The 27,189-nt window shown below is 46.7% G+C and overlaps 1 protein-coding gene and 1 long non-coding RNA gene across 3 annotated transcripts in view; one reads left to right on the top strand and one right to left on the bottom strand.

Annotated features, from left to right (window-relative positions):
- PKD1L1 (polycystin 1 like 1, transient receptor potential channel interacting) overlaps window positions 1-27,189 on the bottom strand; it is a 183,584-nt gene that overhangs the window by 20,751 nt on the left and 135,644 nt on the right. For both annotated transcript variants that reach the window (XM_030796568.1, XM_030796567.1), the window contains exons 47-55: window positions 20,154-20,277; window positions 18,743-18,826; window positions 17,930-18,102; window positions 16,628-16,862; window positions 14,377-14,481; window positions 13,158-13,298; window positions 8,150-8,284; window positions 5,589-5,819; window positions 980-1,141 (exon numbers count right to left, since the gene is read on the bottom strand). In XM_030796568.1, coding sequence (XP_030652428.1) covers window positions 980-1,141; window positions 5,589-5,819; window positions 8,150-8,284; window positions 13,158-13,298; window positions 14,377-14,481; window positions 16,628-16,862; window positions 17,930-18,102; window positions 18,743-18,826; window positions 20,154-20,277 — 1,390 coding nt within the window. The remainder of the gene's footprint in view (window positions 1-979; window positions 1,142-5,588; window positions 5,820-8,149; window positions 8,285-13,157; window positions 13,299-14,376; window positions 14,482-16,627; window positions 16,863-17,929; window positions 18,103-18,742; window positions 18,827-20,153; window positions 20,278-27,189) is intronic.
- On the top strand, window positions 280-26,132 carry LOC105737803. Its single transcript, XR_004026457.1, has 4 exons — window positions 280-432; window positions 18,238-18,381; window positions 22,846-23,015; window positions 25,796-26,132. It is a non-coding gene; the product is annotated as an uncharacterized LOC105737803 (long non-coding RNA).

Below are 27,189 nucleotides of genomic sequence, written 5' to 3'. Positions count from 1 at the left end.
CGCGGAAGGCACTTGCCTTGTCTCAGATGACACTTTGGACTGTGGACTTTTGGGTTAATGCTAAAACGAGTTAAGACTTTGGGGGACTGTTGGGAAGGCATAATAGGTTTTGAAATATGAGGACATGAGATTTGGAGGGGGGCCAGGGGCAGAATGATATTGTTTGGCTGTGTCCCTATTCAAATCTCAACTAGAATTATATCTCCCAGAATTCCCACATGTTGTGGGAGGGACCTAGTGGGAGGTAATTGAATCATAGGGGCTGGTCTTTCTCATGCTATTCTTGTGATAGTGAAGAAGTCTCACAAGATCTGATCATTTATAATGGGTTTCCACTTTTGCATCTAGATCATTTTTCTCTTGCCGCCACCATGTAAGAAGTGCCTTTCACCTCCCACCACGAATCTGAGGCTTCCTGAGTCATGTGGAAATGTAAGTCTAATTAAACTTCTTTTTGTTCCCAGTTTTGGGAATGTCTTTATCAGCAGTGTGAAAACGAACTAATACATCAGCCATGGAAGAAAGTGAGTATTCAGTGTGCAAACACCTGGTTTGATTTGTTTACATGCATGTCTGGGGTGACTGAACTCAAGTAATGCACCTAAGGCTCCATGTTTTGGATAGAAGTTTGGGTTTGATAGCAGGCACCAAAAACAAATAGACTAACTCAGGGGACAGAATACAGCATGTCTGTGTCCTGGGGAAGACCATAAACTCTGTCTTTCCAACTGTACAGGTCATTATAAGGATATAGTGAGTTAATGCAGGAGAACGTGCTTGGTAATCCGTAAAGTGTTTTAGAATTGCAAGGGAAAATTCCATGAGTTCCACTATGATTGAGACTAATTTTGTGGCTCTGCAAGGAGATTTGGCATGGAAACATACTAATGCTTTGATAACTGAAAGCAAAATTCTGCAATGAAACCATCATCTTTAGTGTGTGCTATCATGCTCAGTAATCCAAGATCCCACAGCTTACGTGATTCTCAACCATCTCAGCCTCTTCCAACTTTGGTGTTTTCAGTCTCAGAAAGGTGAGGACCTTTTCCCACATATAAGCAGTGACATCTTTAAGTCTCATAAAAGATTTACTTTGAAAAGATTTTCTTTTTTGGGGTAAAGTCATGAGAAAACCTCTCAGCTAGGAAAAAGAAAAAAATGAAGACAAATTTCATGTTAGTAGCCTAAATAAAGAGCTTTGTTAATGTGACAAACTATACAATGAAGATTATATCTGATGATGCTACTTTATGACCTTTTGGTAAAATAGTGATTCCTTGGTGAAAAAAAGCAAAATCAGGAAAATACCTCTCCTGAATTGAACTAAATGGCAGTAAGATGATCTCAGCAATGGAAATTCTTAGTATTATAAAGGTTGTTTTCAGTATCTAACTTTGAAGACTGAGATTATCAACGCAATGTGCATGCCCATATGTAAAGTCTGTGTCTCAGTTTTGGTGTCCACTGGTGAGCCATTCTGAGCTGTGGGTGAGCCTCAGGAGAGAGGCCTGTGCCTGTGCCTGGGAGACCAGAAAGGGCTTTGGGCTCAGCAAGTTGTTGTGCCCCCAACATGTGCTCTATAAGCCTCCAGGTGGTTTATTTCTTCACTGCAGGCTGTAAGCTGTTAGCTCAAAAGCCTACTGGTACCAAACTCAAATTTTTACACATCCAATTGTTTTAAAAATAACCCAAACAGGGCTGGGCGCGGTGGCTCACGCCTGTAATCCCAGCACTTTGGGAGGCCGAGGCAGGTGGATCATGAGGTCAGGAGATCGAGACCATCCTGGCTAACATGGTGAAACCCCATCTCTACTAAAATTACAAAAAAAAAAAAAAATTAGCCGGGCATGGTGGTGGGCGCCTGTAGTCCCAGCTACTCGGGAGGCTGAGGCAGGAGAATAGCATGAACCCGGGAGGCGGAGCTTGCAGTGAGCCAAGATTGCGCCACTGCACTCCAGCCTGGGTGACACAGCGAGACTCCATCTCAAAAAAAAAACAAAAAAAAACCAAACAAACATTTTAGCCATTTAGAGCCATTTACACACCCTGCAAAACCTCAGGGGACAGCTGTTACCCACTGATAATGTTATAAGGCCCCAAGCTGCCGCTGGCCTCAAGAGCTTTCTGACCCAGAGCCTCCCCTCCATGCTGCTAAGCAGCAGCCTCTAAGGGGTAAGCTCCCTCTCTGCTGCCCCGCTCCCCTGAGATCGCCCTTGCTCTTCTTCCTTTTTGGATTCTTCTTGGCCGCTACGCTGTAAACCTGTGGACAGTTTCATAGCATGAGGGAGTTCCCCAACATGGAAACATTTCAAAACACTACCCAAATAAAGCTTGTGTGTGTTACCTCTTGTGGTCATATGTTTGTTCTTGATTGGTCCCCAAATCCCTCGAACCCCTCATAAAGTTTCAGAACTCTGCAAAGATGCTCAGGAGCCTGAAAGGGTATGCCACTGGTGTGTAGGTCTGAGGCCTCTCGGCTTTACCAGCAAAACAGCCATGGGGGACCGCAAGGCCTGACTCTTGCACCCAGAGACCTCAATGCAATATTGCCTGCCGGTCTCAGAAGATAGCATCCAGGTGCCTAAGCACGACATTCAAGGCCCTCCATTCCTGACTCCAACCATCCTTTTCAGCATAATGTCCACTTGACCCTGAACTCCAGCATGGCCCTCCCTGCATGCCCCCTGTCTAAAATGCTGCTCTCAGCAGTCATCACCATGAGTGGAACTCCTCATCAAGGCTCCCTCTCCTGTTGTGTGAAGATTTCCTGGTCTGCTTCGGAAGAATAAATGAGTCTCTGATCTAAAAGTTTCTTGCTTTTTGCGGACATTTCTAGTTAGGTTTTAAAATTGCCTATAATCGTGTAGGATCTGCATGCTGAGAACTATAAAACAGTGACGAAAAAAAATCAAAGAGTACCTAAATAAATGGAGAGAAATACAGAATTCTATGATTGAAAAAGCTTAATATTATTAGGATGCCAATTCCCCCCAAATTTGATTTATAATTCCATGCCAAGTTCAATCAAAACACCAACATGATTTTTAAAAAAGATATTAACAAGAGGATTCTAAAACTTATATCGAAAGGTGAAAGAGCTAGAATAGTTACAACCAAAACAGAACAAAGCTGGAGGACTCATCCATGCTACTTTAAGATTTGCCACAGAGTGATCAAGACCTCGTGGAACTGGCTAAATGAAAGATCAATGGAGTAGAATAGACAACCCAGATATAGATCCACACAGATACAGTCAATTGCTTTCTGACAAAGTTGTAAAGCCAATTCAATGGAGTAAATATTCTTTTAAAAAATTCTGCTGGAATAATTGGATATTCATTTATAAAAAACAGGAACTCTGTTCCATACCTCATATCTTACATTAAAATTAGCTTAAAACAGATGATTAACCTAAATGTAAAACATAAAACTATAAAAATTCTAGAAGAAAGGCTGGGTGCGGTGGCTCATGTCTGTAATCCCAGCACTTTGGAAGGCCGAGGCGGGAGGATCACGAGGTCAGAAGTTCGAGACCAGCCTTACCAACATGGAGAAACCCTGTCTCTACTAAAAATACAAAATTAGCCAGGCATGGTGGCACACGCCTGTAATCCCAGCTACTCAGGAGGCTGAGGCAGGAGAGCCTGGGAGGCAGAGGTTGCAGTGATCTGAGACCACGCCACTGCACTCCAGCCTGGGCGACAGAGTGAGACTCCGTCTCAAAAAAAAAAAAAAAAAAAAAATTCTAGAAGAAAATAATAGGAGAAAATATGTGACCTTGGGTTTGGCAATTGAGCCAGGACACCAACAGCAAAATCCATAAAAGAAAACATTGAAAAACTGGCCTTTATCAAAATTTACAACTTCTGCTCTGTAGAGATGCTGTTAAGAGAATAAAAGGAGAAGCTACAGGTTTCCAAATCACATATCCAATTTAAAAATTGTATTCAAAATATAAAAATTGCCATAATTATTTGTATATGCCAGTCTTCCCCTATGGACTGTGAGCTCCCTGAGGCAGGAACCAGTTATTATCTTTGTTTCGCCATTGCCTGAATTTAATGGGCATTCTTTAGGTTTTTGTTGAATGAGTGAGTGCATGAATGAACAAATGAGTGGATTGATGGATGGATGGGTGGGTGGATAGGTGGACAGGTAACTAGTTTGGTGAGTAGGTGTATGGATGGGTGATCGATGGATTTATGCATTCATGGATGAGCAAGAGTAGGGAGCTAGGATCATTGATAAAAGCAAAGGACTCAGGCCTGAGTGTTGTCAAGGTGTGAACATGAGCAATCACTTTTAGTTTCCCTCTAGCTACTAAACTAGAATACCAGTAGACTTTTAAGGACTGCAGAGAATTTTTATCCACTTACAAAACTTGAATATTCAATTTACTGAACTTGCAGTGGGCTCTACAATGTGTCAGGAACTACTACCCTAGAAGGCAGGCACACCAATATGCCTGCTAGGAATGTGGCTAGAGTTCAAAAGGAGACGAAAACCAACAGCACAAGACAATGGGTGCAATGAGGAGGCATGCTCAGAGCCTTTGGGGGTCCAGGGGAGAATCGGTGCTGGGAGAGCTTCTAGAGGGAACACCACACTGACCCTGTCTTAGAACTTAACACTGAATGAGTCACAGTGAAGGGATCTGAGGGAAGGCACATTCAGTAAGTGTGGACAGCATGCCTATAGGCTTAGTCAAGCACAGAGCAGGGGTCCCAACCCTGAGCCTTCCATAGGAACACCTGTAGGGCCTTCTGGAGATAGAAGTGAAGAGTCCCACTTTTGCAATGTGGGCATAGCAATCCTGGGTCAGGCTGGGCAGAGCAGGTGGGAGCCTCCGCAGAGAGGGGTAAAATATAAGACACTAAGTTGCATTTTAATTTCAAGTCAACAACAAATAAATTTTAACATAAATATGTCTGAACTGCTGTAGGGGGATTACTAACACTGAAAACTTTTCCATTGTTTACTGAAACTTAACTGTAACTGGGTTCCAGTTTTATTTGCTAAATCTGTTGACTCCAAGTCCAGGCAACAGGACAAGACCATGGGGGAACCTCTTCTTCCGTTGAAGGAGTTTAAGCCATGTGTGACATGACTAGATTTGTCAGTGGCAGATCAGTAGGAGGGTGTGAAACAGGGAGCCATTCCTCCTTCAGCCTCTAGCCTGGAGAACACGTCCAGTGGAGGTGGCTGATGGGAGTGAAACTCTGATAATATGGAAAGACTGAGAAAAGGCAACAGATACCCCTGAGGCAGTGTGAGATTGCAGATGAAGTTCAAAGCAAGAAATGATGTGATTCAGTGCAGGGTGAGGGGAGCCAGGGAAGCTTCCTGGAGGAGGCGGCACCCGGGGGTGGCTGCTGTAGTGCTGGACTATTCTAGAGTAAGGGAGAGTCAAACCGACTCTGTTTGACTGACCTGACCTCCCAGGGCAGGTGAGCTGGACGGCAGGGATTCATTACCATGAGATCTGGCCTGTGTTGCCTGGCCCCATCCACGTGGACCAGAGTTTCACCCTAACAGCAAATGAAACTTTTACAAACCATAACTTGAAAGTTGGGGACGTGTTTACTTACCATTCCAAAACACAGTGTGGAAGAGACTATTAAAAGGATCCCAAAGTAACAAGCCATGGCCCGCTGGTCAGACTTGGAAAGGCCAAGGAGGGAGTCTTTTTGGCTTCTTCTGGGAAAATGAAACAGCAGCCCAGGGAAGGCGTCTGTGAAGGTGCCAGGTGGTAGAACCCACATAGAGAGCAGAAATCGGTGCAGGTGGGAGAGGGCGGCCAGCATCAGGGCCCCCACCAGCTGCAGAAAGAAAAGCCAGAGATCACTGACCTCGTCACCTCTTCTTAGGAGTGGAAGACTCAACTTCCAAATGCTGAAAATAGAGACAAACTTGGAGGGGCAGTTTTGGGAGTGTGGATCAATCATGTCATCCCTGGTTTTGAACCCAAAAGGCGTATGTCGCCCTCTCACCCGTCTCCCAGGCCTCCCTCCTCCCACCCTACCAGCCTCCCACACTGTGGCTGGTCTCCCTCTTCCCTTTCAAGGGCTCTTCCTGCCAGTGCCGCTCTCCTTTCCTCAGCTGCCTCTTCTGCCTGTGGTGACAAGCAGCCTGCTCCCCTGGCCTTTGGCCCCCTCAGGAGGCCATGGTTGCCATGAGGGGGCAGTTCCCTCATGATCTTTATGTTCCCCGCACCTGGCCAGAGCTTAGTAAAATAAACCACTTAGGAAGCATCAGGAAGGCTTTCCGATTTTGATGTAAATTTGGTTCAGGTTAAGTTTCGTGGTCCTGGTTGTCGTAACAGACTGAGAACTTGGCCTGGGATCTGAGGGGTTGTATCACTGGCTCCGTTCGTGCTTCTCACTCCATCTGCTCCAACCAGCTCTGGTGCTGATAAGTATTTTCTCAGCCTGGATGTCAGACCATCAGGCGGTCGTCCCATAGGTCCACATGGGGCCGTGTGTGTAGACTGTGGACAGGCCTACAGAGAGGCCTTACCTAGCTGCAGCTATGGTCACAGGCTGCGTTCTGTGTGGGTCCTTGCTGGACTCATGTGTAAACCTGGACAGGTACCCAAAGACTTCCCTATGAATGCACTGGGACTCGTTTTAGTATTACTTACTCCACAAGTGAAATCAGACATTAGTGGAACTCAGAAGAAAGAAAGCACAATCTATGAGTCTACAACTGGACAAATTGAGCTATGTGGTCTCCCAGTCTCCTCTTGATGCCTATGCATCTATACTTGCTGCACAGTTAGAATTCTGCTACTTAATTTGGACACAAATTATTTATATTCTGGGCTTTTTTTTCCTTACATAAAAGCATTTTTGGCCGGGTGCAGTGGCTCACGCCTGTAATCCCAGCACTTTGGGAGGCCGAGGCAGGCGGATCGTGAGGTCAGGAGATCGAGACCATCCTGGCTAACACGGTGAAACCCTGTCTGTACTAAAAATACAAAAAATTAGCCAGACGTGGTGGTGGGCGCCTGTAGTCCCAGCTACTCGGGAGGCTGAGGCAGAAGAATGGCATGAACTTGGGAGGCAGAGCTTGCAGTGAGCCAAGATTGCACCACTGCACTCCAGCCTGGGCGACAGAGCGAGACTCTATCTCAAAAAAAAAAAAAAGCATTTTTGCATGTTGCTAAGTGGTCTTAATAATGACTAGTTTAATCACTCCATAAATTCTACATGCATATAATCTCAAAGGCCAGTAATACCCTTCGGGGCAAACATCATCAATGCTTTTTCTGGAGGCAGAGGTTGGGCAACTGGCTGGTGCTCACAATAGTGAGCTGGAGCGTGGGACGGCCAGGTTCGAATGCCGCTCTGTCTGACTCTCAGGTTCGTTCTCTCTGCCCCGGTTTGCTGAGCATGTTCCTCCAGTGTAAGGCGAATAGGGCTTGGGGAACCCCTTCCCTAGAGCAGGAGACCTGTGCTTGGTGTCCTGTGTGGCTTGGATCCTGACAGCCAGAGCCTCCTAACTCAGGGCACTTGGCCTAGACTTTCCCTCGGCCCTGATTGCAATTCTGTGCTGTACTAGGGCCTGTCAGGTTGGAGAAAGCTCTTTCCCTGCTGGGACCAGATCGGAATCAACAGCACCCCAGGAACTTCATCAGGGCTCCAGGCTGTACTCTGGACCTGTTGATTTGGAGCTTCACCCTCCAGACCAGACTTCAGGGCTAGCCCTGGATGAAGACTTGGCTGTGCCCTGGGGTTTGAGCCAGGAAATCCTGAGAATCTTCTAAGAAGAACTGTGCCTGCCCATAGATAGCTTGGTTATGATAGTTAAATGAAGTAATCTATGAGAGGCCCAAAGTGCTATTCCTGGCACTTAGAGAAAGCTTAGTAAGTGATAATAACTACTTATATTAGTAATAATAACATACTACTGTAAGGTATAGTACAAAGCAAGTGTTTCATAAATCATGGTTATTGTTGTCATGACCATAACTTACTATGTAACTATTGATATCAGTTATCTAAAACCGCACTGTAAGGGATTAGAAGACTGGAATTCTAGACAGTGTTTACCTTGAGAGCAGTTTGTTTTTCCCTTGAGAAAGGCTGACAAGAGTACACAGATCAATAATTTACAAGGGAAATCACCTGATAAAGGGGAGAGTTCTTACCCCTGCTACAAAGATGCTGGGGAGTGAGTGGTGCGTCATGGAGGAGCAGGATGCCATTGTGTTTCGAATGCCAGGAAGATAGACGCATTTTAATATGAAGAGGAATAAGAGGATTCCCCGGAGCCATCGAGCCCTCTGAGACAGAAGAACAGAGCAGTCAGTGTGCCATGCCAGTCACTGAAAGGTGCAGACATATTCACAGCTGTCAGTCATGCATAAAGAGTTCATTGGATTTGATGATGTTATATAGACCCACGAGTCTCCGAGGGACATCAAGTGCAGATGTCTGCAGAGGAGAATGAGTTGGAACTAGGGGTAAATACAAATCATAACGCATTTTGAGAAGAACTGCTCTGAATTCTGGCCTGGCCATTTCTTTGAACACTAGGATGCAGCAGGTCTAGCAGGCACACACAGATGGGGCTCTGTCCACCCCACGTCTGTTCTCCCTGTCTGCGCCTCAGTCTACTGGGCTACACGAAAATCATCACCACGGAGGGGACTCAAAGAAGTATTTAGTGCATGCTTATTTCCTTCCCTCCAGATACATGTACAGAATAGGGCACCAACACTTTCCAAGTAGGTTTTTAAAAACGTAATCCTCGCAAATATGGGAGGCACTCCCCTTTTATAGCTCTAGAGTCTATGGCTCAGATAAACAGTGTGAACAGACAAACATAGTACAACTGGGGGCATGGCAGACCCAGGGGCAAACAGCCTTACGGACTCGTCCACATTCACAAGGCCTCTAGGAAGGCTGCTCCCTTCTCCCCTCCCTACCAGGGGCTTATGGGGAAAGTACTTTTGGGTGTATGATCTCATATGCTCTCACCAAAATTGTAAGCCCAAGAGAAAAGAAATGACAGCTGGATGGTTTAAAATCTATATGGGCAATGAATCAAGGTTTTCTGTTTGTTTTATTTCCTCAGTAATTGGGACAAAGTCAACAAGGACTTCTGACAACCAAAACCTAGAGAAGCTGTGAGTGGCTGTCACCCCTCGGGTTCCCTTCAGAGCAGGCAGGGCTGCACATGGGTGAATGCGGATGAATGGGGCTTTAGCCAGCACCGGCCAAGAAAAATGCAATGCAAGCTATGGGTGGAATTTTCTAGTAGCCATGTTTTAAAAAGTACAATTAAACAGAGTAAATTTGTTTTATAACGTATTTTGTTTAAATTAGTACATGTGAAATCCTATAAAATAGCATCATGTCAATATGTAACCAACATAAAAATTATTGAGATATTTTACATTTTTAATTTTTTTTTTTTTTTTTTTTTTTTGAGACAGAGTCTCAATCTGTTACCCAGGCTTGAGTGGCAGGATCTCGGCTTACGGCAACCTCCGCCTCCTGGTGAGTTCAAGCAATTCTCCTGTCTCAGCCTACCGAGTAGCTGGGTCTACAGGCACATGCCACCATAGTGGTTATTTTTTTGTATTTTAATAGAGACAGGATTTCACCATGTTGCTCAGGCTGGTCTTGAACTCCTGAACTCAGGCAATCTGCCCACCTTGGCCTCCCAAAATGCTAGGATTATAGGCGTGAGCCACCGTGCCCAGCACATTTTTAATTTTCATACTAAGTTTATGAAGTCCAGTGAGTATTTTACACTCACAGCACATCTCAGTTTGGACTAGCCACATTTCAAGTTCTCAATAGCCATGTGTGGCTAGTGGTGACTATTGGACAACACAGTTATAAACCTCCTGTGGACAGAGTGGAAGGGCCCCTTTCTTGCCTCCATCTGATTGAGAGATGCCATAAAGCCTTCTGAGTAATTGCCATTATTATGACTTTCATTTATGGAACATCTGCTAGGTGCCAAGCTGTTCCAAGGCTATGTTTGAATGTGTATGTACAAATACACACACACACACATTCAAATCCTAGCAAAACCCCCAAGGTATGTATCATAGTTCTACCTTATTAAGACTTGAAGAAAGTTAAGAAACTTGCCCAATGGCACATGGTCAAAGAGGAGCTGGGAGATTGAGTTTTAGGTCTGCTGATTCTAAAGCCTGTGCATTTTCATTTTCACACACCCAAATCACAGCTCTTTAATCCTGGGTGTTAAATTCCATCATTAGAAAGTCATTTGTGTTTATCTTGAAGACGACTCGTTCTTCCAGCACCTGGGATGCAGCCTACTTTGAAGTTAGAGCTAAATTCCTCTAACTGTCTCTACAGAGAATAATTTGACAAACAGCACAAGAGGTGCCCACAGAAGTGGAATTAGGAGGGAAAGCCGTAGTGTGGGCAGAGGCCAAGGTGCCAGAACAGAGATGGGTACACGAGGGCACCTCAGAAGACAAACATTGTCTACACTGCACATTTCCCAAAAGCTGGCCCTGAACACACAGCAACACAACAATAGAGCTGAATGGTGTGAGATACAGGTTCCTGCCTTGAGCGCTCCTGGGTCAGGACAGTGTGGACCATGCCCTTGGAGGGCCGTTCCATTGCATTATAGTTCTGTGCTTAGGAATGCAGCTACCCAGGACCCCAAGACCAGAGGCCAATTCCAGTGCAGCTCCTATGTCAATGTGAGTGACCTTGCGCCAGTTGCTTAACCTTTCAGAGCCTCGGTCTAGATGGGTGGCATACTAGTATCTGTTTCATTAGATGGTTGGATAGCTTAACATACACGTGACTATATAGAATTTAGGCAGTGCCTGGCAGAAGCAAACCTCAATACATGTCGGCTCTTCTCAGAAGCTAATTGAGACATTAGAAATTGGCATCTGCCCTAGACAGGATCCCCAGGAAAGAGGGACTCTCCCCAGGTAAGTTTTTCTGGCAGGGGCAGGGAACATAATGAGAAAGATAGGACATCAGTGGGGAAAAGGGATATAAGGATGAACTCACTTCCCAAGGTCAGAAGTCAGGAGGAGGCTATTTACTCCAAGTCACCAGGTCAGTATGTAGACCAGATTCATGTTTGCCCTAGTCATGCTTCTAGAAAACCTCCCCTGTCCACATCAGGTGAAAAGAACATCCTACAAAGTGTTTCACTCTGCACCCCCTTCCTGAGGCCCACGCCTGCTGGCCAATCAGTGACTAATCAGATGCTCTTGTAAGCTGTGCACTGAGAGAAAGCCGGCCACCATCTGTGGGCCTTTAAGCACAGGCAAAGGAGTGCCAGGCGTGTCGGCATTGTAGCCGACAGGACCATGCAAGGCCACAGTTACATGGATAAGCCAGAACTCAAATAGTAGGAAGTGGGTTGACTAGCAGAGCTATACTATAAAAGGTAGACCAGGAAGCCTGCTGTCTGTCCCAGAGAGAGATGCCAATAAATCAAGCAGCCAGTCCTCATCAGGCCCTAATATTGGTACCAGGGGAGCGGTAGTGAACAAAATAGATACATTCTCTATTCTGCAGCTTCCAGTCTTGTGGGGGAAGACAGTAAGCCAAATAATTGCTTAATGCAGATTTCATTAGATGCTGATAAGTGCCTGCAGAACAGGTCCCTGGTTGGCCTTGGCCAGCCCGGCTCTTCCCCTTTTCTTGCTTATAGTTCTCACAATAACTGTTGAATGTGCTAGGAATGCAATATCTGGAGATAAGGAGGAACTACGTGGAAGTGCGTGGGCTCTGGTCATGTTCCTCCGAGAAGAGGATGCCCTCTAACACTTTAGCACAGCATGTTATGTTCCCCAGCTTATGAAACTTCAGGGCAGGCGGCTTTCCAGGCTCTCCGAACTGGTGCAAGTGGGACACACACAGACGGGACTCTGTCAGGACACACGCAGATGGGACTCTGTCAGGACACACACAGACTGGACTCTGTCCACCCTGGTCAGCTTTCCTGAGCTGGGGGCACCGGCTCACCATGCAGCCCAGGCTTCTGCTGTCCCTGCCAATTTGTGAGTGACAGTTGCTTTGCCTTGCTTGTGCGAGTGTTCTGTCTCATCAGATTCATGTATTCTTTTACTTCAGGAGAAAAGCCAAATCTTCTGCTTGGGATCCTTTAGAACCTGTTTCTTTCCTCTAGCCTAGGGAGTTTCTCTTGCTTGCAACAAAATGATCTCCAACAAAGAGGCAGGGACTGGGGCACTAGTGGAGGAAGCAGAAGTGTAGCGGAAACAAGCCTCATCCTGCCTGGTTCTCCTTACACAGTGGACAGGAGCCAAGGAGTGAGAGGGAGGTGGTGGGGCAGATGGATGGACCTGGGGAGAAGGGGCCTGAAGATGGAGGGGAACTGGCCCTTGTTCTCTAGGTTGCTATAGGACTCACCCAGCCCTGGGGGTGGCCCTGGGGTCCTGACCACCCTCTAGATGGGAAAAGGAGGACAAGGGGGGTAGAGGAGGGGCTAGATCTGAGGGCAGCAGGGCAAGGAGGCAGAACATGGGGGCTCATCTTCCACCACCACAGGAAGGCAGCGTCCCATGCTGTTCTGGGGGGATCCTGCCCCGTCTCATTGGCCCCCTCCCCAGGATTCCTCCAGGCCCATCGGTGCACATTTGCCTGGTCCTCCTGGTAGGAGCCCCCACCCCTGTGGGGAACCATTCCCTGCAGGAAGGGCTGCCTAGGGGAAGGAGGTGCAGGGACTTTGAAACCAGACTTCCCTCTATTGAGGGATCTGATACTTTCTGTGAGCCTTGGTGTCTTCTTGCAGAGTGGCTAATACTGCCTGCATTTATGACTGTCGCCAGGATGAAGAGAGAAAATGGTGTGTCTAAGCAAGTCAGCGCTAGCCTCCTTCCTCCACGCTGCATCAACACCTGCTTCCTGTGCCCCTTAGTGTCCCCTGGAGGCACTGGGGGAATTCCAGGCTCTTGAGTTCTGCTCCACGCAGAATCCACATACCCCAGTGTTTAAAGCACGTCTCAAGTTCTCCAAGCCCTTCACTGTCCTGGCCACTCCCATCTGCCAGCTCAGAGCATCATCTCTCAATATGGAACAAATCTGTTGTCTCGCACCTTCTAGAGCTTGTGTGACCTCTGCCTTTTGGATGGCATCACAGTGCATGGCCTCTATCTATATGGCCCTGAGCACACCGTGTACCTGATTCCATGATGCCATAAGGGTGAGGTCCATAAATGCTTGGCAAAGTCCTCTGTGAAACTGGTCAGTGACATCTCCAGCAAGAGTAGCAAGGTGGCCGGAAACTGCATAGTACGTGAGGCTCACTCCAACCACCGAGAGCTGCAACATCCAAGAGAAAGGCCCTCAGATGGCTCCTGAGGAAGGGCTCACCTGGCACCCCATGTGACACGCATTGTAAGTTACAGTCATGCGTCGCTTAACGACAGGGATGCCTTCTGAGAAATGCATCGCTGGGTGATTTTGTCCTTGGGGGAACATTATAGGGTGCACTTACACAGACACAGACAGTCCCACACACCTAGGCTATATGAGACAGCCTATTGTTCCCAGGCTACAACCCTGTGCAGCGTGTTCCCGTACTGAATACTGTAGGCAATCATACACAATGGTAAGTACTGGTGTATCTAACTATATCTAAGCATCGAAAAGATACAGTAAAAATAGAGTCAAAAGGTAAAAAATGATCCACCTGTATCAGCACTTACCATGAATGGCACTTGCAGGACTAGAAGTGTCTCTGGGTGAGGCAGTGAGTGAGTGGTGAGTGAATGTGAAGCCCTAGAGCATTACTGTATGCTAATGTGGACTTTATAAATGCTGCACACTTAGGCTACACTAAATTTGTAAACACATTTTTCTTTCTTCAGTAACAAATTAACCTTAGCATACAGTAACCCTTTTACTTAAAAAAATTTTAATTTTTTTAACTTTGTGACTCTATAATAACACAGCTTAAAATACAAACACACTGTACAGCTGTACAAAAAATATTTTCCTTATATCCTAATTCCAAAAGCTGTTTTCTATTTTTAAAAATTTTGTTTTAATTTTTTATTTTTAAACTTCTTTATTAAAAACTAAGATACAAACAGACATATTTAGCCTAGGCCTATACAAGGTCAGAATCAAGATGTCATTAGGTGACAGGAATTTCTTAGCACCATATGATCTTACGCACCACCTTGGCTGAAATTTGTGTGGTACATGACGGTAACTGTAACAACACTAAATGATGCCTGATCTCAAATGCTGTTTTGAGATTAACACTACAGAGGGAGAAAACTGCAATAATGTTGGCAGTAGCTAGTGCATAATCAATTTCTTATTTAAATTATTTTTTCAAGATATAAACAGTTTATTGTTATTTTTCAAAAGAAAATGACACAAGAGAGGCTACCTCCAGCCAGTTGCTTGGCTTTCGCCAGTAGCTGAGGACACCCTTGTCCATCATACGGTAGAGTTGAACACAGAGGTGGATGAGACTGAGTGCCAGGAAGACCAGCTGGTGGAGAGAATGTAAACAAACAAGATCGACACGAATGCTGATAAATTGTTTTTTGAAGGTCTAAACATGTGACTGGCTTCCCTGCCAATCACCTTTGAGCAGCTAGGATGCAAGCCCATTTCCTGTTCTGCAGAGGTTTAATCCTAAACTTGCTCTTCAGTGGGCACTTGGGGTGGTTTGGTACAAGTCAAGCACTCACAGAAACTCCCTGCCAGGGGTTAGAACCCGAGATGGTCTCTGCACTCGGGGAAAGCACAGAGTACGGGCATCTACAGCCACCAGGCCTCCTGACCTCCATGCCAATCCTCCAGTCCTTCCTTGGCACCAGTCAAAAGAGTGAGTTTCTGTGTACATGTGAAATAGATAACATATGAACTGTATATACATACATATTAGTTTTCTCAGCCAAGTAAAGTCTTCTAAAGCTCCCTTATGAGCACTTTCTTAAAGTTCTCTATGTGGTTCTCTCTCCATTGGTGAGTTACCTGTTGATTCATGCCTTTAATCACTAACCCAAACTCAAATTTAGTTATGGATTTGTGAGGAACCGAAGCACATCAGCAGGGCTTTATGCATCTTCTCTGTCCTCTGTTGGAGTTATGTGCATTGTGTCCCATTGGCCTGCTGTAAGGAGCTACACACATAATCAAAGCAGGGTTCACTTTTGGGTGCTGCAAGGTGTCTAACAGCAGTGCTGTGCTGAGCCTAATTGGAGCCTGAGGCAAAGAAACTATCAGGAAAACTGATCCTGCCATTGTCTACAATTTCCATATTTTGTCCAATATGATTTTTTGATATGAATTCTGATGTTTATAATTATTGCACCAGAATACTGTTCACCTTGATTACAAGAGTATTTGTGATACCCCTTAAATTTGATGCCCAAGGTAAGTGCTTTACGTGTCTCCCCCAGGCAGACCCTGACCAGTGGCCATGCTCCCACCCTCCATTCCGTCTACACCAGCGCGAGCTGAGCTCTACGCAAATCTCAGCCTTTACCGGGTCAAAGGGTCAGCAGGACTTAGTTCTTCATAGCAGAAAAGTCAACTATAGGCAGAAAATCAGGAAAGTTCCCAAGGAATAACTCAGAGTGACTTCTGGTGTTTAGGATTGTTTGGTGAAGCTATGTGGATATATTCCATCTCACCAAGACCCTGGGTACTATGGACTGAAGATTTGTGTTCCCTTGAATTCACAGGTGGAAGCCCTAACTCCTAGTGTGGACATATGTGGGGATGGGACCCCTAAGGAAGTAATCAAGGTTAACTGGGGCTCTGGTCCTATAGGATTAGTGTCCTTACACAAAGAGACTCTAGACAGCTCTCTCTTGCTCTCTTTCCCTGTGTATACCCACAAAGAAGAGGTTCTATGAGCACACCGTGAGAAGGCGGCCATCTCCCAGGACTAGAGCCCTCAGCAGAACCTCACCAGGCTTGATCTTGATCATGGAATTCCAGCCTCTGGGAGTGTGGGAAGTAAATATCTCTCTCTTTTTTTTTTAGACGGAGTCCTGTTCTTTCGCCCAGTCTGGAGTGCAGTGGCGCCATCTCAGCTCACTGCAACCTCCACCTCCTGGGTTCAAGCAATTCTCCCGCCTCAGCCTCCTGAGTAGCTGGGATTACAGGCGTGTGCCACCATGCCTGGGTAATTTTTGTATTTTTTTAGTAGAGATGGGTTTTCACCATGTCGGCCAGGCAGGTGTTGAACTCCTGACCTTGTGATCCGCCTGCCTCGGCCTCCCAAAGTGCTGAGATTACAGGCATGAGCAACCGCGCCCGGCCATAAAAGTCTCTTTTTAAAGCACCCAGTGTAGGCTATTCTGTCATAGCAGCCTGAGCTAAATCCCCAGAGGGATGTAAACATCAGGCCTAATTCCCCCGTGATGAATTTGGTACCTCAAAACAGTTCTGTATTTGCCCTTGCCACACATGTGAGGATTGGTTTCCCCACTGGGGGTCTTCTTTGTCTCATGCCCCAGCACTTAGTGTGATGCCTGCCACACAAAGGGTATATGACAAAGAGTGTGACTGGAGGGGCGGGTGAATGGGTAGGGAACTAGTCCTGTCTGGTGGAGAAGCCCAGCCCAGGTGAAGCCTCACCTCCCTGTGCACCTCCAGGAGGGCTAAGAGGCCGGTCAGCTCACCTGGGGAAGCATGAGGTGGTACTGCAGGGCTGAGTTGCTGCGGAAGATGCTGAATGACTCCACCAGGGATGAGGGGACGAGACTCCCTGTAGGGAGGATCTCCACGCTCAGGGACACGCTGGTGAAGAGTTGGGTTGGAGGGTTATAGAGGGTGAAGTGCACAGACACAGCCCTGGTGCTGCGGTCAATCCATGTGCTGGCCCTGAGTCGGGACAGGGCCGTGTGGGCTTCAGGCCTGTAAAGCAGCATACACTGGGGTAGGGCAGGGCAGGGAGGAAGGCGCAGAAGTCTACTGAGGCTCCCAGCTGCAGGTCCCATGCTGGGAACACCCTATGCTAGACTTCGCAAGGACAAACAGTGTCTGGGCTTCAAGGGGCAGGACAGATGGCCCTCTGTATCTAAGAGACCTCATCAATAGCCCTCTGTCCTCTCTCCTTGCCCCACTCTCTTCCCTGCAGCAGCCCAGGGGACCCTCAGGCAGGAGGGACCTGGAGAACAGAGGCCTCCATTTCCCACCCCACCCCATGTGAGGCAGAAATGCCCAGTGTCTCTCCCCAGGGACTCTAGAATATTCATTTTTCTTTTTTTTCTAGAGACCCCATTGTTTGGAACAAATAAGCTGGGGGAAGGCAGTTACTAAATACTAACTTATATTTAGTAACAATTAAATCATTTCCTTTCTAAGAGTATTACTCAAAGGCACACATTATTGTAACTGTCTAGACCTCCCCGTTGGTCTAAGACCATCCATGTTACCACTGGGTCAGCACAGCTCCAACCCAGTGTGAGGTGCATGCTGCTCAGGGAGCCACAGGTGGCTGTGGGCAACAGTGTGACTGGCTGGATGGGGCAGGCGGCCTGACCTCAGACCTAGCTGCAACATGGGGTCCTGCTTGTTATGCACTTGAACCTCCACCCCTCACCCTCAGGATGTGGGAAAAGTAGCATAGGGCCTACTCCACAGAGCTGGGTGAAGATTAAATGAGACAGTAAACACCCATCTTGGCACAAGGTCAATATGCAACAAATGCTCCTTATATTCCATGAGCTCCAGATGTTCTAGCAACCACTTTTTGAAAGAACGTTTGCTCTGTGCTCTCCCACATGGAGGTCTGAGCCTGTGTGACGCTTCTGTCATCCACAACAATGACAAGTCTTGCTGGAGCCCCTGGCAGTGGTGCGCTGACCTCGCAGGCCTGTCAGGAGACTGCACCTGCTGCAGATGCACCGCGTCCAGCAGGCACCCGAGCTGGAGTGGCGGTGGCAGGCAGGATGAGCCCCAGCCCTTCGAATCTCACTAACCTTGTTCTGCCCAGGCTGAGCACACAGTCTTCCTTTGCCCCACAGCCCCCCGGACCATTCAGGGTCATGTTTTGGTTCTCTGGGTCTATCAGGTAGGGGTTCTCAGGGCCTCCAACTTCGGGACTACATGTAGGAATAGAGTCTTCGATGAGTGCTGAAAATGGCCTGGGAAGCTGCAGAACAAACCAGCAGTCAGAAGAAGACACAGATGCTATTCCCAAGGCTACCCTGCAATCCGGGGTCTCCAGGCCTGGCCACATGTGAACACCTGCTCTGTCCTGCAACATGGTGCCCTTCTCTCCTCATAGGATCGTTCTGTGGCCTGTTTCGTGGTCTACAGACTCTAGCTCAAGCTACAGGATCAAGGCTCTACCCACGGAAAGTTGGTATCTGAGCTGTGTATGAGTCTAAGGCTTAGACCACTTGAAGACTTCCCCATCACGAGATGCCAGGTAAAATGCCCATCTCAGGGCACACCCTCCCCATTAGAAAAAGACATGTGAATATTCTATTTTTAGATTGTTTGATTAAAAACCCTAGTTTTGCCTAGAATGCCAGTCTCTCAGGCCAAAGAGTGAATTGAAGAAACCTGCAGCAGAACGTCAAGGAAGAAAGAGGCTTTGGAAAGGGGTTCATAAGGGGGAAGGAAGGAAGGGCGAGGCTCGCCCTCTCCCCAGCCCCGGCACTGACAATTCCAATCACCACTGAACTCGCAGAGAAGTTCAAATGATCTGCCGGGGTCCTGCCCCAGTGTTGCCTAGACTTCTCTAATTCCATTTATTTTTGGAAGCAAAAGGAAAAGGAACATCTTACCTTGCATAAATGGTTAGGAAAAACTTTTAGCTGCCTAATTACAGAACTGCCTATTAGGTAGCATTTTCCTCCAAGAGCTCCAGGCTGAAAGGAGAAAAAAGATGATGAGGACTGGGTGTGCTGTGGACTTCAAACCTCCTCATCAAGCAGTGCTCAAAGGGCATGGGGATGCTCTGGGTAACTCCTGCTACCACAGAGGTCAGAGTTTTATTTTCCTTCCAACATCATTTTAGGCATATAACCAACATTCTAAGAAGGCAGCAACAACCTCCCCAGACTTGTCCTGGAAAAGGGTTAACGTTCAAATGATGTTCGTAACTTGTGTCACATGAGAATGCTCTCTTTTATCTTTTTTGAAAGTTTCTCCAGTGTCATCGACCCAAGAGACTATATAGAATACAACAAAATAAAATTATAAATAAACTGCTCAAGGAATATGGACAAATATATTTCTCTCTCTTTTTTAAATTTAGAGACAGAGAATAGCTCTGTCACCCAGGCTGGAGTGCAGTGGTGTGACCTCAGCTCACTGCAACCTCCAACCACTGGGTTCAAGCAATTCTCCTGCCTCAGCCTCCCAAGTTGCTAGGATTACAGGCACGTGCCACCATGCCTGGCTAATTTTTGTATTTTTAGGCTGGAGTGCAGTGGCGTGATCTTGGCTCACTGCAACCTCCACCTCTCAGGTTCAAGCAATTCTCCTGCCTCAGCCTCGCAAGTAGCTGGGATTACAGGCACGTGCCACCACACACAGCTAACTTTTGTATTTTTAGTAGAGACGGGGTTTCACCATGTTGGCCAGGTTGGTCTTGAACTCCTGACCTCGTGATCCATCTGCCTCGGCCTCCCAAAGTGCTGGGATTACAGGTGTGAGCCACTGCACCCAGCATATTTCATTTTTAAACGTGGGAAAGGGGTTGAAAATAAAAGATGAGCAAGGAATGGGATTATGTAAAATGCATATTAACTTTTTCTTCAGAACTTGGGATCAGCCTCACCTCTTTCTGGAAGCTTCCTTGCACTTCCTCTGTTTTGGGGTGGTTCTTGTGTTTCCTTGTCAGGGTATTTTGCACACGTAACTAGAATCTTCCATTTCCTGACCTCACACCCCGTCAGCCTGAGGGCTCTTGAGGCTCTGCCATAGCCCCTGTGTCTATCTCTGGCCTGGGAAGCGCAGGAATCTGGAGAATCCTGTGCAGCTCGGCAGGGTGTAATGGGATGGGGCCAATGGGTTCTGGCAGGAAAGCAACAGGATGCTCTGCTGGGACCCGCTGGAGAGCCACCGGCCTTACACCTGCATAGTCATTCAAGAACCTACGCAGTGCTGCAGTTCAGCATTAGTGACTGTTTCACCCACTGCAAGATGGCTTTTCTGAGATCATCTCCTATGGAGAGGAGATGGAAAGCTCACCTGAGCCCCCGGCAAACGGGTTGACGGGGTCCCTCCTGGGTACAGGCCGTCCAGAAGTGTGGTCAGACTCCAGTCCCACCAGTCAGCGATGTTTCTCAGGCCACCCAAGGAGTTTCTGGCATTTCTTAATGCAAGAACAAAAATAAAAAGTTGCTTCTGCATCACAAGAACAATTAAACATGAGAACAAAAGCATGTTTTCTTGCCAATTTTTCTCTCATTCAGATTTCAGGTACTCTGCAGGAATTACACTCAAGCTGCCTGCAGCATGAAGCATGAAACCCTGGAACTCACTTTGCTCCTTAGTAGCAGGAGATAAGAGAGAATGGTGGGTGAAGCACTTGTTCATTTGCTCACTCCGTCAGTCACTCAACAAACATTACTATGCAACTACCAGGTGTCAGGCACTCTTCTAGGCATTGGGAAACAGAAAATCAATTCTCTGCCCTCCTATGGGGAAACAGGCAACAAATAAATAAGCAAACCTATACTATGTTGTGACACATATGAAGGAGGAAAAAGAAAGCAGGAAAGACAGGCAAGTGATGGGGTAAGCAGGTGTTCAAGCAGCCATGGAAGGCTTCAGTAGGTGGTGACGTCCAGCAAAGACCTGAAGGTGAGGGTGGAGCCCGTGGTCATCTGAGGGAGGGTATTCCAGGCAGAGGGGACGGCAAGGGCTTCCACAAGCCTAAAGGGTGGGAAGGTGTCGGGGCCACAGGGCTGGTGCAGAGGGAGCGCCAGGTCTAGCGTAGACAAGGGAGGCTCTGGGACACCCAGACCAAGACCCAGTCCTCTCTCTGCACTGACTGCCGACTGGGCGCAGCATGTGACTGGCCTCCCAAGATGTCTGTGAGTGGCAGATGTGAAGACATAGATGAAGTGCAGTGTTGGCACAAACACTCATCTGTTTTCTTTCCAATTAACTTCTTTATTATGTTTATAGATATGCTTCATTTTTCCACCAAGGAACTGATTTAAGGGAGCACTGAAATAATGTTAAATGAACAAAACTTATCATTTTTAGTTTGCTCAGACACTGCTATAAAGCCACATGCACAGGCCAAGGCTGTGCATGGCAACAGCAGGGTGTCCATTTGGCTCTGAGCTACAGCCAGAGGCAAAATGATAAAATCAAGTGTTCCTAAGAGAAAGCAAAGTACCTCTCACCTAACTCTAAAAAACTTTCTCATACATAGCTTCCCATGAAGAGTCACTGAAGTATGGAAAAGATGGGGTGCTAATCAACATGCCCTCAGCAAACAGAAATGGCTCTGCTGTGGCTGTTTCATCCAGGTTTCTCTCCACAAAAAGGGGAGACCAAAATAGTTCTCAGGAAAAGGAATTTTGTCATAAGGTGAGACGAAGTTAGAAAGTCACCCAAGTACACACAATTGAATGCCTGGTCCAGCACCAGATCCATACTACTCCAAAGAATGAACACACTATGAGTCATTCAGATGATGGCCATGGCTTTGGTAAACAAGGCTTGAGAGCAAAATTGGGCTGTAGACAGCAGGCCTGGAGCCGACTCTCACTGTGAGAGCCAGTTTTGCACAACTCCTCCCAACTCCATGTTCAGTGATCTCACATTGGTGGTGTGAAAGGCCATGGTGGTTCCGGGCACGGTGGCTCATGCCTGTAATCCCAGAACTTTGGGAGGCTGAGGCAGGCATATCATCTGAGGTCAGGAGTTTGAGACCAGCCTAGCCAAAATGATGAGACCCCGTCTCTACTAAAAATACAAGAAATTAGCCAGGCGTGATGGTGCATGCCTGTAATCCCAGCTACTCAGGGAGCAGGAGAATCGCTTGAACCCAGGAGGCAGAGGTTGCAGTGAGTAAAGATCATGCCACTGCACTCCAGCCTCAGTGACAGAGTGAGACTTCATCTAAAACAAACAAACAAACAAACAAACAAACAACCATGGTGGGAGGATTTACACCACGGAAACTGGCTGGCAGATGCTATAAATCAGTGCTTTGGTTCTCCAGTTGTTAACTGTTTCCAGCACACCACAAAGACTATGTTTACAGGTAAGGTGTAGAACGGACACTCCACTGTTGATTCAGAGCAGATTTTGCAGATAATTTAGAAAAAGTTTTTTAAAAACTGATAGTCATGACAATAATTGGACAATATTAAAAATATCAAAGACAAATAAATGTCACTAGCATATAGAGTAACAAAGAGATGCAGTAGCCTCAACCAATAATCTATATATACTATAAATGTGTTTGAAAATTTCCATATGGCTGAGCACGGTGGCTCAGGCCTATAATCCTAGCACTTTGGAAGGCCGAGGTGAGTAGATCACTTGAGGCCAGGAATTTGAGACCAGCGTGGCCAATATGGCTAAACCCCCGTCTTTACTAAAAACACTAAAATTAGCCAGACATGGTAGTGGGCGCCTGTAGTCTCAGCTACCTGGGGGGCTGAGGCAGGAGTATTCCTTGAACCCAGGAGGCGGAGGCTGCAGTGAGCCAAGATCGTGTCACTGCACTCCAGCCTGGGCAACAGAGCGAGGCTCTGTCTCAAAAAAAAAAAAAATTTCCATAGCATGTATGAGTAAAAGTCTAGTGAATTAATTTATCTGACTGGTTTTATTTGCTTTTTCTTACAAAGAAATGATCTCTTATCCTTTCAAGTATTTGATCTTCATTGGTTTATACATCTTTAGAACTTAATTTTTGCAGGTCTTTTATTGGGTGCTGGTTCTTAACTCTGGACTTCTCTACAAGTTTTGTCAAACTATCAAATGCAGAGCAAATTGGAGGCCTGCCAGAGCACCCAGAGGGTGGAATGAAGCAACAGAGAGGCATCAGGAAAGGAGAACACAGATGGAGACAGAGATGGGAGGCATAGGGTGAGCAGATACATCTCTGCAAATATTCACGCCAAAGGAAAGGACGAATGAGCCAGGGGGCACAGAGATGCAGCGAAAAGGGCGGGAGGGTAGGAAAGAGGCAAGGGATGGCTGGAGGTGAATTTTCAACAGAGGAAAGTGTTGAGCATCTGCTGTGGGAAGCAAGATGATTTGATGACAAACATTGTACATTTACAGCAACTAATATGCTCCATCTTCTGTGTTTTTAAAGAATAAAGTGAGAGGTGACAGCATGCTGGCAGTCTTCACAGCCCTCTCTCGCTCTCGGCACCTCCTCTGCCTGGGCTCCCACTTTGGCGGCACTTGAGGAGCCCTTCAGCCCACCGCTGCACTGTGAAAGCCCCTTTCTGGGCTGGCCAAGGCGGGAGCCGGCTCCCTCAGCTTGCAGGGAGATGTGGAGGGGCAGGCGCGAGCGAGAACCGGGGCTGCCTGCGGCACTTGCGGGCCAGCTGGAGTTCCGGGTGGGCGTGGGCTTGGCGGGCCCCGCACTGGGAGCAGCCGGCCGGCCCTGCCGGCTCCGGGCAATGAGGGACTTAGCACCCGGGCCAGCGGCTGCGGAGGGTGTAATGGGTCCTCCAGCAGTGCCAGCCCACCGGTGCTGCGCTCGATTTCTCACCAGACCTTAGCTGCCTTCCCGCAGGGCAGGGCTCCGGACCTGCAGCCCGCCATGCCTGAGCCTCCCACCCCGTCCATGGGCTCCTGTGTGGCCCGAGCCTCCCCGACGAGTGCCACCCCCGCTCCACGGCGCCCATTCCTATTGACCACCCAAGGGCTGAGGGGTGCAAGCGCACAGCGCGGGAGTGGCAGGCAGCTCCACCTGCAGCCTCGGTGCGGGATCCACTGGGTGAAGCCAGCTGGGCTCCTGAGTCTGGTGGAGATGTGGAGAACCTTTATGTCTAGCTCAGGGATTGTAAATACACCAATCAGCACCCTGTGTCTAGCTCAGGGTCTGTGAATGCACCAATCGACACTCTGTATCTAGCTACTCTGGTGGGGCCTTGGAAAACCTTTATGTCTAGCTCAGGGATTGTAAATACACCAGTCGGCACTCTGTATCTAGCTCAAGGTTTGTGAACACACCAATCAGCACCCTGTGTCTAGCTCAGGGTTTGTGAATGCACCAATTGACACTCTGTATCTAGCTGCTCTGGTGGGGCCTTGGAGAACCTTTGTGTCCATACTCTGTATCTAACTGATCTGATGGGGACCTGGAGAACCTTTATGTCTAGCTCAGGGATTGTAAATGCACCATCAGTGCCCTGTCAAAACAGACCACTCGGCTCTACCAATCAGCAGGACGTGGGTGGGGCCAGATAAGAGAATAAAAACAGGCTGCCCAAGCCAGCAGTGGCAACCCGCTCGGGTCCCCTTCCACAATGTGGAAGCTTTGTTCTTTCGCTCTTTGCAATAAATCTTGCTACTGCTCACTCTTTGGGTCCACACTGCCTTAAGAGCTGTAACACTCACCGTGAAGGTCTGCAGCTTCACTCTTGAAGCCAGCGAGACCACAAGCCCACCGGGAGGAATGAACAACTCCAGATGCGCTGCCGTAAGAGCTGTAACAAACAACTCCAGATGAGCTGCCTTAAGAGCTATAACACTCACCGCGAGGGTCCGCGGCTTCATTCTTGAAGTCAGTGAGACCAAGAACCCACCAATTCCGGACAAAAAAGTATAGACATTAAAGCCATGTTGAGTTTGCACCACTTTCGGGGAAATGGTATCACTTCTTGACACTTGCTTCCCTAATGGAATAACATTAAGAACCCAAGTTAAAAAGCCCTGAAAATAACCCAAAGCCAAAAGGCCCAATGGCCAGACTGTAGACCTCTCACACCTCACTCCTGGCACACACAAAGTGCAGGTAGTGAACCAAATGAGCCAGGAGTATTCTGGCCCGGTCTGTATTAGTTACTGCAATTACATAAAATAAGCCCACAAAGCTGGCTAAACAATGCAAAAGACAAAATCAGCTGTTATTTTACATTTATGGCACTTGGATAGAACGCTTGCTTCATTGATTGGTGCTTTATTTGCTGGTTTATTTTTCGTTTTATTTTTATTTTTGGAATTTCATGAAGTCTTTCATAAGTTCAGAAACACTTCAAATACAACTTAAATATGGCGAAATCCAAGAACGCAATGACTTCTTAAGACATAAGGTACTCAGTAGTCCAGTACCCTCCCTTTATATATGAATATACTAAGTCCAAGCACTTGCCAGAGTCACCTGGCAACCAAACATGAGTTGGGGGCCCAGCCTCTGAACTCTGTTTCATCCATTTCCCCTCCTGGGCTTACTTAGCTTCTCTATCTGGAATGCTAGTAAATGCCAAACCCTCAGTAGTTGTTGTTTCAGGATTAGGTATTGGGGGCTGGGGGGTGAGATGGAGAGGGTCCACTTTAAACATTCCATTACCAACCGGGACACATAAATATCCCTGCCTGGTGGCCAGAACACCCAGAGGCAGTGAGGTTTTGCATCCCTGTGGGAAACATAAGGTCTATGCAAATCCACAGGAGTTGTGAATGTGAGCACATCAATCTCATGTGCACCTGAGAGATCTCACAAATATTATCTCAGCTGCGATATTTCTGATTTGAATATCAAGAAGCAACAATTCATATGAGAACTATGTCAAATAATGTTGACTTGTGAAATGTGAGATAAAAAATAAACTAGCAAAAGCCGGAGGTTTTTCATGTTTAGATTTCCATTTCCATTGAGGACCCAAATTATCACTTTGTTTTGCACACAGCACCACCTACTGGCCCAGGCTGTGCACTTGCACGGATAGGAGAGCTGAAAAGTTGGTCATGGATGAGAATAACTGCTGGTTTCACAAATGAGGAGGCAGAAAATTCCACTTAATTTCACTATTACAATGCTCAGCAGAAAAAAAAAAACAACATGGATTACTGAGCTACAGAACACCCAGACTCATAGCACTGGGACTTCCAGGTCTTACCTTACGAGTGGGTCACAACACTGACAAAGGGGACAATATCCATTAGCCATTATCTTGCTGGGTATGAATAACCCTCTCTCACAAAAAATAAAGATAAATATGTTCTGAAATAATTGATAAAATTAAATGGACTTTCCAGCCACTCACTTCTGCCAAAAAATCCAACCAAAAAGTATTTACAACAAATTGAATTACTTAGGCAAAGGCAACACACTCATAGAATTGCTGCATAAATGTGTCTTTAAATATTCACCAGAGTAAATAAGGTAACTCCTGGAACACACTGAATTATTGTATTTACCAGCACTGAAATCATAGCAAAGAACCAATATTATTTCATATCATGCACTTTATAATTCAAAGCCACACTGCCTTGAAAGGACTATCAGACTGACTATTTGTGGCAGGTGAAAATAAAGCCTAACCATGGATTCAAGAACAACTCTCAAAAAAAAAGGAAGACTACATTAAATGCACCTGTTGATGACAATATGCATCCCAATTTTAGAAGCACTGAGACATGGAAAAGAAATATGACACAAAAAAAATGCTATCATGCTTGACTTTGCCTGGTGGTATCATGGAAATTGTTCTGCTTTACACTTTTCATTTCTGCTAGATTTACCTATGATCAACATCTACTACTTGTAGAAAGAGGGAGGAAGAAGCAAATGAACAACTTGAGAAATGATCAAGAATTTGAGAGGTGTTAGAAGCTGAAGGCCGGGCGTAGTGGCACACACCTGTAATCCCAGCACTTTGGGAGGCCAAGACGGGTGGATCACTTGAGGTCAGGAGTTCAAGACCAGCCCGACGAACATGGTGAAACCCCATCTCTGCTAAAAATACAAAAAAAATAGCCAAGCGTGGTAGCACATGTCTGTAATCCCAGCTACTTGGGAGGCTGAGGCAGGAGAATCACTTGAACCTGGGAGGCGGAGATTGCAGTGAGCTGAGATTGCGCCATTGCACTCCAGCCTGGGTGACAAGAGCAAAACTGTCTCAAAAAGGAAAAAAAAAGAAACTGTTTGAAATTGAGTGTCAGTTATTACGAACTGCAACAATAGGCTTTGATAGAAGAACTCTAAGGTCTCCAGCAAAAAAGAAACTGCAAGACCCTGTTTTGGCACAGAACTTAAAATTCCTTCAAATATCCTTATTTTACTATTTAGCCCAAACGAGAT

Source organism: Nomascus leucogenys, chromosome 17 (assembly GCF_006542625.1).
Source record: "Nomascus leucogenys isolate Asia chromosome 17, Asia_NLE_v1, whole genome shotgun sequence".
Classification (NCBI taxonomy): Eukaryota; Metazoa; Chordata; class Mammalia; order Primates; family Hylobatidae; genus Nomascus; species Nomascus leucogenys.
This window is presented reverse-complemented; position numbering and strand designations above follow the sequence as displayed.